General features: G+C 36.6%; 1 protein-coding gene across 3 annotated transcripts in view; it reads right to left on the bottom strand.

The window, feature by feature from the left end:
• The window catches only part of LOC111147344 (RUN domain containing 3B), a 137,591-nt gene that overhangs the window by 16,194 nt on the left and 103,562 nt on the right, over positions 1-17,835 (bottom strand). For 2 of the 3 annotated variants that reach the window (XM_022503343.1, XM_022503344.1), the window contains one exon: positions 4,050-4,196. The exons of the other annotated variant lie outside the window; for it this stretch is intronic. In XM_022503343.1, the coding sequence (XP_022359051.1) occupies positions 4,050-4,196 (147 nt within the window). The remainder of the gene's footprint in view (positions 1-4,049; positions 4,197-17,835) is intronic. 3 annotated transcript variants of the gene reach the window in all.

Raw genomic sequence — 17,835 nt, 5'->3', positions numbered from 1 at the left:
TGTGTGTGTGTGTGTGTGTGTATGTGTGTGTGTGTGTGTGTATTTTTTTTAAGATTTTATTTATTTATTTGACAGACAGAGATCACAAGTAGGTAGAGAGGCAGGCAGAGACAGAGAGGGAAGCAGGCTCCCTGCTGAGCAGAGAGCCCAATGCAGGACTCAATCCCAGGACTCTGGGATCATGAACTGAACGGAAGGCAGAGGCTTTAACCCACTGAGCCACCTAGGCGCCCCTACTGTTGAATTTTTATAGTCAATCTGTAATGCTTTAAAAAATTTTAACATGATATTCCTATGTTTGAGATAAAGGAAAAGATATAAAACCGAGCATAATTAATTAGAACTTGCCAGGTCTAAATAATCAAGAAAAAACTGGAAATGAGATTTTTTTTAAAGTTTTATAAAGAGTATAGTAAATGAAAATAAGTGTGAGATATTCTACTGTGAAAAGGATTCTTCTATGAGTAGGTAATAACACAGCCAGGTTATCCCATCACTCATTTTAAGAGAGAGCAAGGAGGGGAGCCTGGGTGGCTCAGTTGTTAAGCATCTGCCTTCAGCTCAGGTCATGATCCCAGTGTCCTGTGACTGAGCAGAGTCCTGGGATCGAGCCCCAGATCCCTGCTCAGTGGGAAGCCTGCTTCTCCCTCTCCAACTCCCCCTACTTGTGTTCCCTCTCTGCTGTCTCTGTCTGTCAAATAAATAAAATCTTAAAAAAAAAAAAGAAAAGAGATGGCAACTAGACCAAGAAATTCATTAAATCAAACAACACAATATCATTCCTTTTGGAGCTAACTCGACAGAGCTCCTAGAGAAATGCAGACATCCCATATTCTTAGCAGGAAATTATAATATCACATAATGACTAATTATAGGGCCAGTTTCTTTCTCCAAATTATCAAGAGCACTAATATTCCTTATTAAGAGGCTTTAGCCACCAGTTCCATAATCTGTAGGTTCTTGATAAATGTTTGTTAAACTTGCTGAAGATACTGGTCAAATTAAGAGGAATCAGTGATGAGGTTACTTCAAGAGCTTCGGCTTATAGTACAGATTTGAGGGGAGCAAAAACCAGATCCTGAGAAAAGCAATGATTTGTTTCAAACATGATTTACTGAGCACTACTCTACTCTGGAGATCCAGTCTCCATTTTTACATTGAAAAGTTCGGATTAGGTATTATGCTAAGCAAAATAAGTTAATCAAAGGAAAATAATTATCATATGATTTCTCTGATATGAGGAATTTGAGAGGCAGGGCATGGGTTGTGGGGGGTATGGAGGGAGAGAGGGAAAAAAATGAAACAAGATGGGATTGGGAGGGAGACAAACCATAAGACACTTTTAATCTCATGAAACAAACTGAGGGTTGTTGCAGGGGGGAGTTGGATAGGGTGGCTGAGTTATGGACATTGGGGAGGATATGTGCTATGGTGAATGCTGTGAAATGTGTAAGACTAATGATTCACAGACCTGTACCCCTGGGGCAAATAATACATTATATGTTAATAAAAAATTTTTAAAAATTAAAAAAACATTGGGATTATATTTTCAGAATCAGGGATCTGCTGGTCACTTTAATTTTACGTAACTTTTATAAACTCTAACAAAGTAGAGTTGAGGACAGTGGGTGAATACATATTCTGAAACATGGAAGATACAAAGTTATATAAGAACCAAACCAAAGAGATTATATAGAACATAAATAAAGATTCCCTGAGAAGTAGTAGGTGCCATGCAATTTATTACTGACTTGAAGAGGCATTACCCCCAGAATTACACGTGAAGAAGGTAAGAGGTGTGGCTTACTATTGTTACACAGCAAGTAGGGTAGCAGAGATTACTTCCAAGTCCTGACCCTAAACTCTGGGTCCAGTGATCTCCATACTACAGCCCAGCTGCATACATTCTGTTCAGGAATGTAGGAGGGCCATCTAAAAGAGCACCAATATGAACAGTAACGCCAGATGAAAGGATGATGCTGAAAAGGGAAGAGTATTCCCTCTTCAGCAAGTGGAGCAATTGAGTCAAGGAGTATAAAGTCTGGATCCATGCTAGACAGACCAACAAGCAATTTTACTTCTTTTTTTTTTTTTTTTTTAAACAGATTCTTTTTTTTTTTTTAAAGATTTTTATTTATTTATTTGACAGAGAGAGATCACAAGTAGACGGAGAGGCAGGCAGAGAGAGAGAGAGGGAAGCAGGCTCCCCGCGGAGCAGAGAGCCCGACGCGGGACTTGATCCCAGGACCCTGAGATCATGACCTGAGCCGAAGGCAGCGGCCTAACCCACTGAGCCACCCAGGCGCCCCAATTTTACTTCTTTTTTTTGTGATACTGCAATTACTTTTGCTGCTGCCATAATAATTCATAAAAGCCAGTCATTATTACCACATGCAAAAGTAAACTAGAAATAACTCTTCCACTCAGACTCACTGGTTCCTCAAGATGTAGGTCTTACAGGCAGGTCTACATACAGGTCTTTTGGCTAAAATATTTTACTTCCTATTATCTAAAGTGACAATGTGGTTATTGCAATAAAAAGCATGCTATTAGTCTTTTAACATATCAGGAGTTAATGTTATAATATTTTTACAGTTACAAAAGCAGGAGCATCTCATGTGTTATAGAGAGATAAGTGGACCAATTACTGCAATAGATTCTGTTTTTCAATCAGAAATCAGAAATGTGAATAAACTAATATTCTTTTATTACTTGTATATGTCATAGAAAAATAAAATTATAGACCAACATAAGAAGATATATTCTAGTTGTTTATAAATTTCAGAGGGTATATAAGGGAACTTGGTACAATCCATGAAAGAGTCAACACCTAGAATCATACTTAGCAACATGGTTAGTAGATGTTGAAGAGAGTTCTACTGATTCATTCTGTAAGCAGTCTGCTCAATTTTCCCTACCTATCTCTAGCAATCAGTGAAACAAACAAGCCAAAGAAGCATTTTTTAGCAACAGAAGGTCAAACTTATTTTGAGTACTCCCTTTGATAGATGAAAAAAATCACACAGTAAAGCAGTTAGAAATTGCCTACACTGAAACAATCCCTGTAGAAATGTCTGGTTACTAACCACCTAGTGAAAAGCACCCTAAGAAGCACAGATGGAAATGTGTGTCTCTACCAGTGAGGTTTAAAAATAAGGGCTTAAAAAGAAGAGTGGAGAAGAAATTAAAAAAAAAAAAAATAAGAGGGCGGGAGGAAGGGAGGGGAGAAAGGAGGAAGAGAAGAAACAGAGGGGGAGGAGGGAGAAAAGGGAGAGAACAGAAGGGGATGGAGGGACAGAAGGAAATCATTAGAAAACTAGCCAAAGAGAGGAAAATAAAGATATTGAAAAAGTTATCAAGATGGGAAGAGTGGCTAAAAGCCAAAAGAAGGTAATACAATTTTTATGTTATCTTTCAAAATGAAGATACTCCAAAAGAATATAGCCTATTCCAAAGGAATGCAGCTCTCTCAACATTTCAACACTATGACTTAATGTAACAGTCCTAAATAGTGGGACAAAGAAATACAAAAAGAATCTTATGGCCCACAGGTGGAGTGATTATATTTTCTATAGCCTCCAAAAATTAGATTTCTCAAAAATAAACAAAACTCTCTCAGACCCACCAAGAACAATATCTTTTCAATCTATCATGAGATGGAATTTTGTGTTTTCTAACTAGCAAGAAAATTAATCCTTAGGCAAATACAAATACCAAAGCTAAAATTCAAAAATAGATGGCTCATTAAATACAAGTTCATAGACTTAACTGAAGGACTGGCTGAAGACTTAAGGGAGAAGCAGGTAGCTGGTACAATACTGCATAAGAATTTCTTAGATATTTTACTTCCCCAGGGTGCCTTGGTTTCAAAACGTTAACATATTCGCTGCCTTAATCTGACTTTATCAAGCCAAAGTAGTCTTAAATTCTACTTTTGCCCTAAGTTAATAATGAATTCAGAAAGAATAAGTGAGAAACCAAAGTGGATAACCATGTGTTTGGGTACAACTAAATTTGTAATTAGTTGGAAAAAAAAGTATTACACTTACTCATACCACTGTTTATTGTGTTTTCGGTAAAGCAACGTATCCAAGGCAACAGCATTGACATCCAGAGCTCCTGGGGAAGGCCACTGGTTGGTGAGGTGGGCAGTTAACTCTTGTCTTGATCTTAAATCATTATTCTTTAGCACAGTCCTGTGAATATTAAGATGGTGAGTGCTTTTGTCTTCACTGTTCTGCAATGGCAGAGGAACCTAATGGTATTAATCTGGCCCCCAAAATTCATTTTTTAAAAATGGTATGTTAACAGATTGTCAACAGAGCTATCGGGGCTATTAATGTCTCCTACCACATGTGGTTTTCATTCTTTCTCTACAGGCTACAACAAACCACTAACACGTGGAGTTCAGACTTCTGATCTTTTCCACACAGATATTACTAAAGGACTAAAGGTGCATCTTGCACCTTACCTAAAAAATTTTGGTATCTTAAAGTTATAGATTATTAGATTCCAGTTAAAATAAGAAAAGATTCCATGTATATGATTTTCTAGCATCAACATTCACTCAATTAAGTTAACTTAGTAAACAAAAAAGAATTAAAATGAATAAAAAATAAAACTAAATGCAGAAAAATACTAAAAAAAATCCATAAGGTGTCTGGAATTTTTTAATAGAAGTAACTACCAATAAACCTTTATGAAAATAATTAACTCAATGATAACTGAACACTATAACCCACTAGAAATATTTCAACTATGGAATGAAGCCATTGTAACAGTTCACAATTTACTCTCGGTTTTGTAGAACCATTACTCATTAATAACAATTTGCAAAAGAGCTAACTTTGGGCCAAAATTTAAACCTCACAAACCAATCAGTAACTGTCACAAGACTAATTCAGCATTTGAACTGGTGGTTAAAGATAAATTTAAAAGCATAATTCTGCTTGCAAAGGCCCTATTCTACTTCTAAAAAGCTTCAAAATACCATGTAGGCAAGACCCCTTCTCTAACAGGAGTCTGTGACTTTGGTGTACCAAAGTCTGAGCCATCATCTCAGAAGCAGGGAGGTACCACGTGTCCGCCGCTAAGTGTCTGAAACAATCGTCCGGCTGTGGGTGGCAGAGCAGTGGTGTGCCGGCAAGACAATCCTGCACACCAAAAATGAACCTACACAATACGTCTATCTGTAAACTATGACTCAAATGGAAAATTTGGTTTTTATATGTCTCTATGTATTTATATGTCTCTAACAGGCTACTTAGGAATATTTCTGCTTTTACAGGGTATCTGTGTATACTTTTGCTCCATCTATGCCACGAACAAACATTACTTGAAGTAAATACCAAGTTTAATCTCAGAATGGAATACTAAAAAAGTGAAAGAGGCAGAAGAAGTCTGTGAGAAGGTATCACGTTAAGATATTCTTGTAGGCTACCTGAAACAATTTCGTTTCACTGGAAAAAGAATGAAAATTTTAAAAAGGACTTTTAAGGTACTTTAACATGGGTTTTTATGAAAATAATAAAGAGTTCAGAAAAACTTCAAGACTGACAGAAAATCAGGTTAAGCAGAAATGGGGTTACTGGCCAGAGAATCTATTAAAATAAGCCACACTTATTTTGGCTTCTCTTACTAGCCTTTTCTCTTTCACATATTCACTCTCTCTAGGGTCTCAGAGAGTGTCACTGGGAAACCCAACTTCGATGTCATCACTGTTTACAGGAAACAGAGCAGAATGCAAGAAAGACAAATATGCATCTTTGAGGAAATGACATCGGAAAATTCAGTCAATATAAGTAATTGAACAACTTCCAATTTAGAATATATTATTCCTGGAAATTGAAAAGTTTTAGACTGCATAAATGAAAAAAAAAACTAAGTTTCACGGAAGTTTTTACACAGTACTTGTCCCTGGAGAATTTTTGCCTAATGACAACTTATCGTACTGTCTTTAGAATTCTGTGTTTAGAAATCCCAATGACATTGTTTCCTATGGGCAGCTGCCCTGTGCTTTGAAACAGGAGACAGAGACTGCAGTGTACTGGACAGGCTCAGCTTCTATCCAGGCTGCACCTGCTTTCCACCTTCTGTGATGAGTATGGAGACAGACAATACTGGCTTTGTGCTGCCACAGCAAATGGGAAAGGTTCCTAGAGAATCCTTGTGTAAGGCCGCTTCTCTCACTGCTCTAGTATACGAAGGAACAGGCAAGCGGATTTAAGGGATGTAGAAAACCCGACCCCTGAATTCTGAATCTTGATTCCGTCTACTTAGATAATGAAGATACAAAGCAGTTTATTCATTCTAGCAGTGGGCTCTGACCAAAATGACCAGCACAGAGACAGACCTCAAGTTCCTACTTGCTAGCTCTGAAGTAGCTCATCCTACCTCTCTCCAAGCCTACTTTTCCAGTCTTTCTTTCCATTCCTTGAGTTGTTGATATCAATCTAAGGAATTCCATTTTTGCTTAAGAGTTGACTGTGCTTTCCTACAATCAAAGAATCCTATTACTCACTGAGAACAAGCAGAACACACCTAGTTAACTTTAAGACCTACACAAAGGTAATATAAATGAGGTTAATATGGAAAATGAGGATATTTTTCTCATTGGCCAAGCTTAAAAATAGGTTCATCTTAAATTACTCAAATTTTCTCCTAGTGTGAAATCAGTGGCAATTTAAGGTAAAATTATGTGATTTTTAGCATTTAACTTTACTTAGAACTCTAACCAATGTTAACACCAATAAGCTAATCTAAAAATTAAATCATTCTATACGAGATAGATTCTGCTTATCATTTCTATGATACAAGTCTTTCACTAGCAACTGAACATCTCTCATTAAAGTAATAATTCTACAGAAAGGTACAATAAAGGAAAATTATTTATTACAAAAGTAGCAGCAACATATTTATCACAGCTAATTTTAAGAACTTTCCTGTGGTAGCTACCTTAAATTGCTAGATAGATCATTTCTCTTCAGATCTTCAATAGGAATTATGCAAGAATTTGGCCACAAAAATTCTAATTTAATCCCCCTACTGCTTTACTGAGGTATAATTAGCAATTAAAAACTGTATACATCTAAAATGTACAACTTGATTTTGTAGACATAACAACATAATCACCACATTCAAGCTAATTAACATATCCATCACCTCACAGTTGCCTCTTGTGTATGATGAGAACACTTGAGATATACCCTCTTAGAACACTTTAGGTATACAATACAGTACTAAGTATACTCATGTTGCTGTACATAGATCTCCATAATTTATACATCTTGCATAACTGAAACATTTTACTTTCTGAACATCATCTCACTTCCCCCTCTCTCCAGGCCCAAAGGGGTACAAAATGGTTGTCCATTCTAATCTCTGCTTCTATGCATTTGACTATTAGATTCCACATATAAGTGAGATCATGCACTATTTGTTTTTCTCCATTTGGCTTATTTCACCTAGCATAATTTCCTCAAGTTTCATCCATATTATTTCAAACAGCAGATTTCCTTTTTTTAAGGTGGAATTATTCTCTATAGTGTGCTTATGTGGATAAAGACACAGGGTCTTCATATATCACATTTTCTTTATCCATCCATGAGTTTCCTTCCACTTTTTGGCTATTGTGATTGAGATATATATATTGAGATATAGCATGGAAACATCAGTTTGAAAAACACCTGGGATATATGGAAAGGAGATTATTTACTAATTTATTTACTAGCAGAATGTGTGCTTGTGGAGCAGGTATCTTTAGGAGACTTCTCCAAGAACAAAAGAGCTGATGGGTACCATTTCCTTACCCTGTCCCCCAGCCTGGATATGAAGACACCTGCAGAACTACTGCAAGCACTCTCTATGTAGCTTGCTAGCAGTGCCTCCCGAACCCCTGTTCTCTCCCGTGGACTGCCCCCTCCAACCTCCACTGGGTAGCTCTACAAAGTGGCTCCAGCTCCCCTCCCATAGCAAACCTACTCACCCACTACACTTATTAAAAGTGTGCCCCACCCCCACATTGTTCTGCAGACCCACACCATCCAACCTGCCCTAGGCAGCAGTCCAACCAAAGAGGCACCACAAGTCTAGCACTGTGCAAGCAGCCCGACAGTGTCCAACACCACTCCAAAAAGACTGTTGCCCTGATGAAAGGGAAATTCACCCATGCACTAGCTCTACTGCAGTCCCAGCAGTGGCCTGGGGGCAGACACCCAGTCTGACTGCAGGCCCCTCCCACCAATGAAAGTCTCTCAGGGGATAACAAAGAGAGAGTGACCTGTCGTTTGGTGTGACCACAGTTCTGGCAAATGCCTAGTCAGACCCAACTCAAGTCCAAAGACCCACTAACAACAAAGGGACCAAATGCTGCTTGAAACAGGCAAAAGTGCCATCGCAGATGACAGAAGGGAAAAGCACTCAGTCACAATGGTAAGGGGCATGCAACAGACATAGCTGATGCCTCTGAAGCTCCAGGTTCTGGTGAAGAGGGGACATTGCCCTGAAGGGCACTATAGGAACCTTTCTTCATAAGGCAACTACTTTCAAGAGCAGGAGACTCACATGACTTTCCTAACACAGAGAAACAGACATAGAGAGTTAGACAAAAATGAGGAAATAGAGAAATATGTCCCAAATGAAAGAAGAGGACTAAATCACAGCAAGAGAGTTAACAAAACAGAGACAATCAATATGTCTGATAGAGAATTTAAAATAATGTTCATAAACATAATCACTGAACTTGAAAAAAGAGTGGAGGACCTCAGTGAGACCCTCAACAAAGAGACAGAAAATACAAAAAAGAATCACATAGAGATGAAGAACTCAGTAACTGAAATTAAAAATTCACTAAGAGAATAATGAATTAATTAGAGGAAGTAGAAGGATGGATCAGTGACCTGGAGGACAGTGTAATGGAAAGCAATCAAGCAGAACAGGATAAAGAAAAAAGAAAAAGAAAACAATTAAGAATAGATTAAGGGAACTCAGTGACACCATCAAGTGTAATAACATCTATACTATAAGGATCCCAGAAGAGAAAAGAAGGGGGCAGAAAATTTATTTGAAAAAATAATAGCTCAAAACTTCTCAAATCTTGGGAAGAACACAGAAACCTAGAACCAGGAGGCACAGAGATCCCCCAATGAAATCAATTCAAGGAGGTTCACACCAAGACACATAATAATTAAATGACAAAAAGTAGTGATACAGAGAAAATCTTAAAAGCAGCTAAAGAAAAGAAAATAGTTACATACAAGGGAAACCCCATAATGCTATCAGCTGATTTCTCAGCAGAAACTTCATGGACCAGAAGAGAGGAGCATGATATATTCAAAGTGCTGAAAGTGAAACATGTGCTGCTCACAATAGTCTATCCAGAAGGCTATCATTCAGAATAGAAGAGATGAAGAGTTTCCCACACAAACAACAATTAAGGGAATTCATCACCATGTAACCAGCCTGATAAGTAATGTTAAAGGAGATTGTTAGAGTGGAAATTCTATAAATAAGAGCAAGAAAAGTAGGAAGCACAAAAGCACTAAAATTAAGTATGTATACAAAAATCGGTCAAGGGATTCATGAAATAGAAGGATGTAAAGTATGACACCATATGTAAAAACATGGGGGTTGGAAGTAAAAATGTAGTGCTTTTAGAATGGGTTCAAATCGAAGCGACCATCAACTTAATATAGATTATTATATGCAAAGATTTTATATATAAACCTAAAGCTAAACACAAACCAAAAACTGGTAATAGGTAAAAAAAATACAGAGAAAAGAATTCAAGTGTATTGCTAAAGAAAGCTACCAAACCATGAGAAGAGAGCAAGAGAAGAAAGGATCAGAGAAGAACTACAAAGACAACCATAAAACAATTAACAAAATGGCATTTAAATACATACCTACCAATAATTACTTTGAATGTAACTGAACTAAATGCTCCAACCAAAAGAAATAGGGTGACGGAATGGATTAAAAAGCAAGATCCATCAATATATTGTCTACAAGAGACTTACTTCACAGCTAAAGACACATGCAGATTGAAAGTAAAGAGATGGAAAAACATCATGCAAGTGAAAGATCAAAGAAAAGAGCTGAGGTAGCAATACTTATATTGGACAAAACAGACAAGTACTCATGCTGGTTCAGTCTGTAGAGCATGCAGCTCTTGGGAGTTGTGAGTTCAAGCCCCATGGTGAGGACAGAGGTTAAATTTAAAAAAAAATTTTTTTTAATTGGACTTTAAAACAAAGACTGTAACAAGAGACAAAAAAAAAAAAAAAAAAAAAAAGACACTACATAATCATAAAGGGAAAAATCCAGCAAAAAGATGTAAGAATTGTAAATACTTATGCACACAGCATGGGAACACCCAAATACATAAAGCAGCTAATAACAAACATAAAAGATGTAACTGATAGCGATATAGTAATACTAGGGAACTTTAACATCCCACTTACATCGACGGATAGATAATCCAAAAAGAAAATCAACAAGAAAACAGTGGCTCTGAATGGCACATTGGACCAGATGGATCTAACAGATATACTCAGAACATTCCATCCTAAAAAAGCAGAATACACATTCTTTTCAAGTGCACGTGGAACATTCTCCAGAATAGATCACATTTTAGCCCAAAAAACAAGACTCAACAAATTAAAAAAAAAAAAAAAATGAAGTCACACCACACATCTTTTCCGACCACAGCACTATGAAACTAGAAATCCACAAGAAAAAATCTGTAAAGAACTTAAATATATGGAATTTAAATAACATGCTACTAAACAATGAAAAGGCCAACTAAGAAATCAAAGAGAAAATAAAAAAATACATGGAGACAAATAAAAATACAATGTTCCAAAATCTTTGAGATACAGATAAAGCTGTTGTAAGAGGGACGTTTATAGCAATACAGAACTACCTCGAGGAGCAAGATAAATCTTAAATGAACAACCTAAACTTATACCTAAAGAAGCTAAAAAAAGAAAAATAAACAAAACCCCAAACCAGGAGAAAGAAGGAAATAATAAAGATTAGAACAGAAATAAAAGACAATAGAACAACTTAATGAAACCAAGAGCTGGTTCTTTGAAAATACCAACACAAATAATAAACCATTAGCCACATACATCAAAAGAAAAAGAAAGAGAAGGCTCAAATAAAAAAATCAGAAATGAAAGAGGAGGAGGAATAACAACCAAATCACAGAAACACAAGCAACTATAAGAGAATATTATGAAAAATTATATGCCAAAAATTGAGCAACCTAGAATAAATGGATAAATTCCTAGAAACATATAATCTCCCAAAACTGAATTAGATTGTTATCCCCATCATCTATTTCATCCATCCCCTCACCCACCTCCCCTTTGGTGACCATCAGCTTGTTCTCTATAGTTAAGAGTCTGTTTTTTGGTTTGTCTTTTTTTTTCTTTGCTCTTTCAGCATTTTAATTTTTAGTAGAGACCCATCTCAGGTAAAATGTATAGTCCCAGTAAAAGATACTTCATTGTTTCCAAAAAACCTATTTGCTTCTAACACTTCAGTTAATATTTTATCATACTAATCTGCCTCATATGTTTTGTACCCATATTTCCATAATGCTCTTCTCTTTACCCAGAATAACCTTCCTCTTTTTCCTCTCACATGGTGATCTAAAGAGCTTCTGAAAAGCTCTATTCAAACATCAACATCTTAGTGATGCCTTCTCTGGACCACTATTCCTACTTACATAAAGTGCACATACCTTTATTACTATACCTATACATATGTATCTCTATACACATATCACACCATTTAGATTATCAGTCAACTTTGATATCCTCAAAGTTACCTTATTCAGATTTATGTTTTACTTTTTTTTTAAAAGGTTTATTTATTTATTTTTAGAGAGAGAGATGGGGGACTGCATGAGTGGGAGGCAGAGAGAGAGAGGGAGAGAGAATCTCAAGAGACTCCATACTGAGCATGGAGTCCCACACAGGGGCTTGATCCCACGACCCTGAGATTATGACCCGAGCTGAAACCAAGAGTCAGATGCTCAACCAACTGTGCCACCCAGGTGGCCCCTTATTCACATTTAAATTCTCAGTATCTAGCACAGTTCCTATGAGAATGTAGATACTCAATAAGTGTTTATACATTAGAAAATATTATTTCAAAGGTTTATCTTTCTAAAATGGAAATCTGATCTGATATAATATTGGTAACTCCACAGAGCTCCTTAGCATGGCATATAAAGTCTCTTCTCATCTGGCCCCACATACATACATGCTTACCCTCTATGTTTGAGTAACAAGGAGCCACCATGCCGCTCCCTACATTTGCTGGACTCTTTAATCTTTAATCAATTTGCTTTTGTTGTCTTCTCTGCCTGGGAGGCCCATCTTTTCCCATAGTAGTCTATCAAATGTCAAAAACACTTTAATGAATTAGTATAAGCATCTAGTATAACCATCTTAAACCCTTCCCAGTTCATTCTCCTTTACAATGAAATCCTTTGTTTCCCACTGCATCCCATACATAACTCTATCATAGCACTTTGACATCTTATTGTTCTTATTGTTTCTATGACTGTGGCCTCTGTAAGCACTATGAGTATAGGAACTAGACCGTATTTATTTCTATATTCTTAGCACCAAGCCAAGTACCTAGGATAGAAGGGTCCAATAAATGTCAGCAGAATAAACAAATATTGAACTATAAGTCAGCAAATTTTATCATTATCAAAATAAGCTATGGCCTACTCTTTTTTAAAATCCAAAGGACAATACAGAATCTTAAAGAAAAGGAACTTTGAAAAATAATATCCTCAGGGGGAGACAGAAAATACAGAATATACTATACTTTAAAACTGTTAGAAGGGCACCTGGGTGGCTCAGTCAGTTAAGCATCTGCCTTTGGCTCAGGTTATGATCCCAGGGTCCTGGGATTGAGCTCAACATCAGGTTCCTTGCTCAGTGGGAAGCCTGCTTCTCCCTCTCCCTCCATCTGCTGTTCCCCCTGCCTGTGCTCGCTCTCTTTCTCTCTCTATGTTAAATAAATAAATACAATCTTTAAAAAAAAAACTATTAGATTTTTATTTCCCTGATGCCAAGTGATGTTGAGCATTTTTTCATGTGTCTGTTGGACATCTGTATGTCTTCTTTGGAGAAATGTCTGTTCATGTCTTCTGCCCTTTTCTAGACTGGATTACCTGGTTTTTGGGTGTTGAGTTTGATGCAGCCACTCTGGAAAACACTATAGAGGTTCCTCAAGAAGTTAAAAGTAGAGCTACCCTATGACCCAGCAATTACACTACTGGGTATTTACCCCAAAGATACAAATGTAGTGATCTGAAGGGGCACCTATACCCCAGTGTTTATAGCAGCCATGTACACAATAGCCCAAAGTGGAAAGAGCCCAGATGTCCATCGACAGATGAATAGACAAAGATATGGGGTGTGTGTGTGTGTGTGTGTGTGTGTGTGTGTGTGTACACATATACAAAAACACACAATGGAATATTATTCAGCCATCAAAAGGATGAAATCTTACCATTTACATTGATGTCTATGGAATGGGAGGGTATAATGCTGAGCAAAAAAATTCAATCAGAGAAAGACAATTATCATATGGCTTCACTCATATGTAGAATATAAGAAACAGTGCAGAGAACCATAGGGGAAGGGAGGGAAAACTGAACGGGAAGAAATCAGAGAGGGAGAAAAACCATGAGAGTCTCTTAACTATCAGAAAGAAACTCAAGGTTGCTGGAGGGGAGATGGGTGGGGGGATGGAGTAACTGGGTGATGGACATTAAGGAAGGCACACGATGAACACTCGGTGTTATATATTAGTGGTGAATATCTAATCTCTGTATCTGAAATTAATGATGTACTATATGTTGGCTCATTGAATTTTAATTATAAAAGCTATTAGAAATTAAATACCAATGCATCTTTCTTGTTTAAAATAATAAAACATTTAGGTAGCTTTCATGTCTAGGGAAGCAATTTAATTCTGTTAAGACCATAATAAATATCATTGTGCTTTGCTAAACATCACAACAAACTTCTAGTCTAGTAGTTCTCTACCCTGACTATATATTCAAATAACTGGGGAAGCATTTAAAAAATTCCAATACCTAGTCTCATCTCAGATCAATGAAATGAGATTCTATGATGGTGGGGTCCAAGCAATGCTACTTTTTAATGCTTCCTAAGTGAATCTAATATAAATTATTTTTCTCTTACAAAATAATAATAAAACTCCTTATGTATCTGGCTGTTCCTTCTTGGTCTCAGTGGAGGTACCTTCTTCCACTTAATCCTTAAATGTTAGTGTTCCTGATTCCTTCCAGTTCTGTTCTCAAATTCCTAAGATTCCTTGTAAATACAGAGAAACTGGATTTAAAAATGAGGTTCTGTGTTTTTTTCAGACCTGAATATAACATTCATTATTAAAAAAAAAAAAAAAAAAAACAGAGAGAGAGAGAGAGAGAGAGAAATAAGATTTCCACAGTTTGGTCTTTTTCCTTTCAGAGATTAGGCTCAAGTCTGCTGCTACTTACAAGTTTTACAAAAGATCTAGAATTCCATAATCTCTATTCTGATAGTGGTGCTTAGTCAATTCAAGTCTATTATTTTGTTCATTTGTTCAGTCCTTTGGCCTGTGTCTCCAAAGTTGAGTGTTATCCTCTTTCCCTCACTTTGCTTCTTTCTCACTTACCTCAGAGGCTATGCTGATGCCCATGAGGATATACTTTTGGCAGCTGGATATATAAGGCATATGACCCCTGGCACTTAGGATTTAATATCTGTGATTCGAAGTATTCCTGAGCAATCCAAAAGATGAGTGATACAAAGCAATTTTTAATTTGGTAAGGCAGCACATTTGAAGCCCACTGTTATGAATTCAGTCCTGAGAGTGAGTAGCAAAATTCCTACCACCACTGCAACAAACCTTTGCTTTGTTTTCCACTTAGCATTTATATATGTATCTATATATCTATATCTATATCTATATCTATATCTATATCTATATCTGTAATTCTTAGGATATACTCCAGTGCCATTTGTGACATGGCATACCGAAAAAATCTTAAACTATAATCATCATGAAAATAAAAGATAGTGTTCTGCAATATCACACTGCAAGTAACTGGCCTTATGGGGAGAATAGAGTTAGGAGCTAACAATTCAAAACCTATTCAACTTTCTAACTAGAACACTAAGAAAAAGTCACAATATTAATAAAATTCCAAAACAAATTTAGAATATTGGTTAAATTCATATTAAGTAAAGAAATATTACAATAATTTTACAACAACTTTAACAACAACAACAAAGTAAAAGCCATGTGACAGAAAAGACTGGAGGGAAGGGTTGAGGCTGCTGACATCGAGGCTTACCATGAAGGCAAAGACAAAATGCACAAAACTGAGGTATACTACAAAAAGAGCTTCCTCAAGGTGAAGTTGACCTGCAGCAGAGGAACGCACAACGGAAGAGTAATGCATACGGCAAGAGAATGCCACCTGTTGGTGCTTTGCAGTATTTGCCCGTGTTGGTGTATTCTGCATTCTGTTGGTGCTTCTTACTGAGAAACATTAACCCCTAAAAAAATCAACTATGGCTCAAGGGGATTTCTTCGCTTTGCTGACATCATCCCCTTATTTGTGAATCCTGTATAAGTGAGTTCACACTATAGAAGTGATTATATAGCAAGTGCATACTCTCAAAAAGAAAGCAAAACAAAGAACAAAATCTTCATCTCATTGGTAACCACGGAGGGCATTAGCATCTTCTTCTGAAAATTAACAGTATCCTGTGAGGACTAATATAATATCCTACAACAACCAATACTAGCCTATAATATACTATAGTCCTAACTGGTGAGGAAAAGGTCTTGTGTACAGATTTTAGCCAATGTGCATGGAGGGAAAAGAATTAGGAATCACCATTTTACAAATCCCACTTAATCAACAGCTCCAGGTAATGTTCGTGCTCATTCTTGGTTCAAGCTATTAGATGAAAGGCTGATAAAAACTTTTACAAAGGAAAAACAGTGTTGTCACCACCTGAATCCACTGTTCAATGTTAGAGTCTTTAGAAGAGGGACAACTAGCGTGCTTGGTTATGATGTGGACAGGACCACCTACAAAATACTAAAAGTTAAACTCCTATTTAACCAGCCTCTTAGGACACTGGTTCTCAACCCTGACTACACATCAGAACATGTAAGCAGCCTTTTACACCTTCCTGAGCCCCAGCTTTGACCAATTAAATTAACGTCCCTCAAGGTGAGCTCAGTCAGGCATCCTTATTTTTCGCAAAAAATATTTTTAAGAAGCTCCCTGAGTGCTTCTAATACCCAACCAGAGTGGAAAAACCACTAATCCAGAGTTAAGAGGATATACTTTACAGGATATACAGCACAGAACAGTGATTCTCAAACTTTAATGTGTCAGTTAAACCCCTGAGGATCTTGTTAACAACAGATTCCCATTTAGCAGGTCTAGGGAGGGCACCAAGAATCTGCTCCCCGAAGACACTAAAGCAGCCAGTCCCCTGTGAGTAGAGAGGATACAAATCAGTGCTGTCCAAGGGAAATATAAGAAGAGTGGCATATATAATGTAAAATTTTCTAGTAGCCACAGTAAAAAGAATGAATTTTAATAATGTACTTATTTAGCCCAATATATCTAAAACATTACCATTTCAATATGTAACCAATATAAACAGTTCTTAATGAGATATTTTAAATTCTTTATTTCATGCTGTCTGATGTGGATGTTACACTTACAGCACATTTCAGTTCACACAACTCACATTTCAAGTGCTCACCAGCCACATGCACAAAATGGCTAACGTCCTAGACAGCACCAATAGAGAAGAACAAAGAAAGAAACCTCAAAGAACTAACGCTGGACATTCTATAGGAAAAGTCTGCAAACAGATAACAACAGGACAAGTACGAATGGGGGAAACTAAAGTCTTCAGAGACATAATTATATGTCATGTATGACTTTGATTCTTAATTCAAAAATGCAACTACAAAAAGGTTGGGCTTTTTTTTTTTTAGACAATTAGGGAAATTTGTTACAGATGAGCCCTTAAATGATAAAAAGAATGTCCCTAATTTTACCAAGTATGATTATAAGATTATGTGAGAAAATGTCCACTTTCTTAGAGATGAGCAAAGAAGTATGTAGGGAAGAAAGAACAGGATTTGCTTCAAAATAGTTCAGCAAAAAAAGAAAAGGAAAATGAAAAGAGTTAAAACAAATGTGACAAACGCTTGGCAACTAACTGTTCAATCTAGGTGATTGTAATCAGGGCTTTATTATACGAATCTCTTTTTTGTATACACTTGAAAATTCTTTAATAAAAAGTTTAAAACATAATAATAGCATTAGAATTTAAATGCTAATTTTATCTTTTATAAAGGTCAACTACATGCTAAGGGTGGAAATAAGTGAACAAAACAATGGTATTTATGTATTAATAATATGTGTGTTATTTACACATTGTACTTTAAGGAGGCTTCCTTTATGTACTCAGTGTAAAACATTTACTAAATAAGGATGCCAAAATTGAGCCTCTTTTCTAGTCTGAGTCACTTCTCTGTGAAACACTGTCTTGTAGTTCCAACTGTTGGTAGGCCCCTTGCCCAAATATACTGACATCTGCTCTACTGAAGAATATGCCAGCAGTTTTAATCAAACATCATAACTAAAGGCAATGAAATAACACCCATATCAAATCTGTAATTTCTTGGTGTAATATGTAATTTCCCATTATCACTCAAGAAAGTACAATACAGTGTAGTTTGACCTAACTGTAAGGGCCTGGT

Source organism: Enhydra lutris, unplaced genomic scaffold (genome assembly GCF_002288905.1).
Source record: "Enhydra lutris kenyoni isolate GAN:26980312 unplaced genomic scaffold, ASM228890v2 scaffoldscaffold16, whole genome shotgun sequence".
NCBI classification, from domain to species: domain Eukaryota; kingdom Metazoa; phylum Chordata; class Mammalia; order Carnivora; family Mustelidae; genus Enhydra; species Enhydra lutris.
The sequence above is the reverse complement of the archived record's forward strand: the minus strand, read 5'-3'. Positions and strand labels throughout refer to the sequence as shown.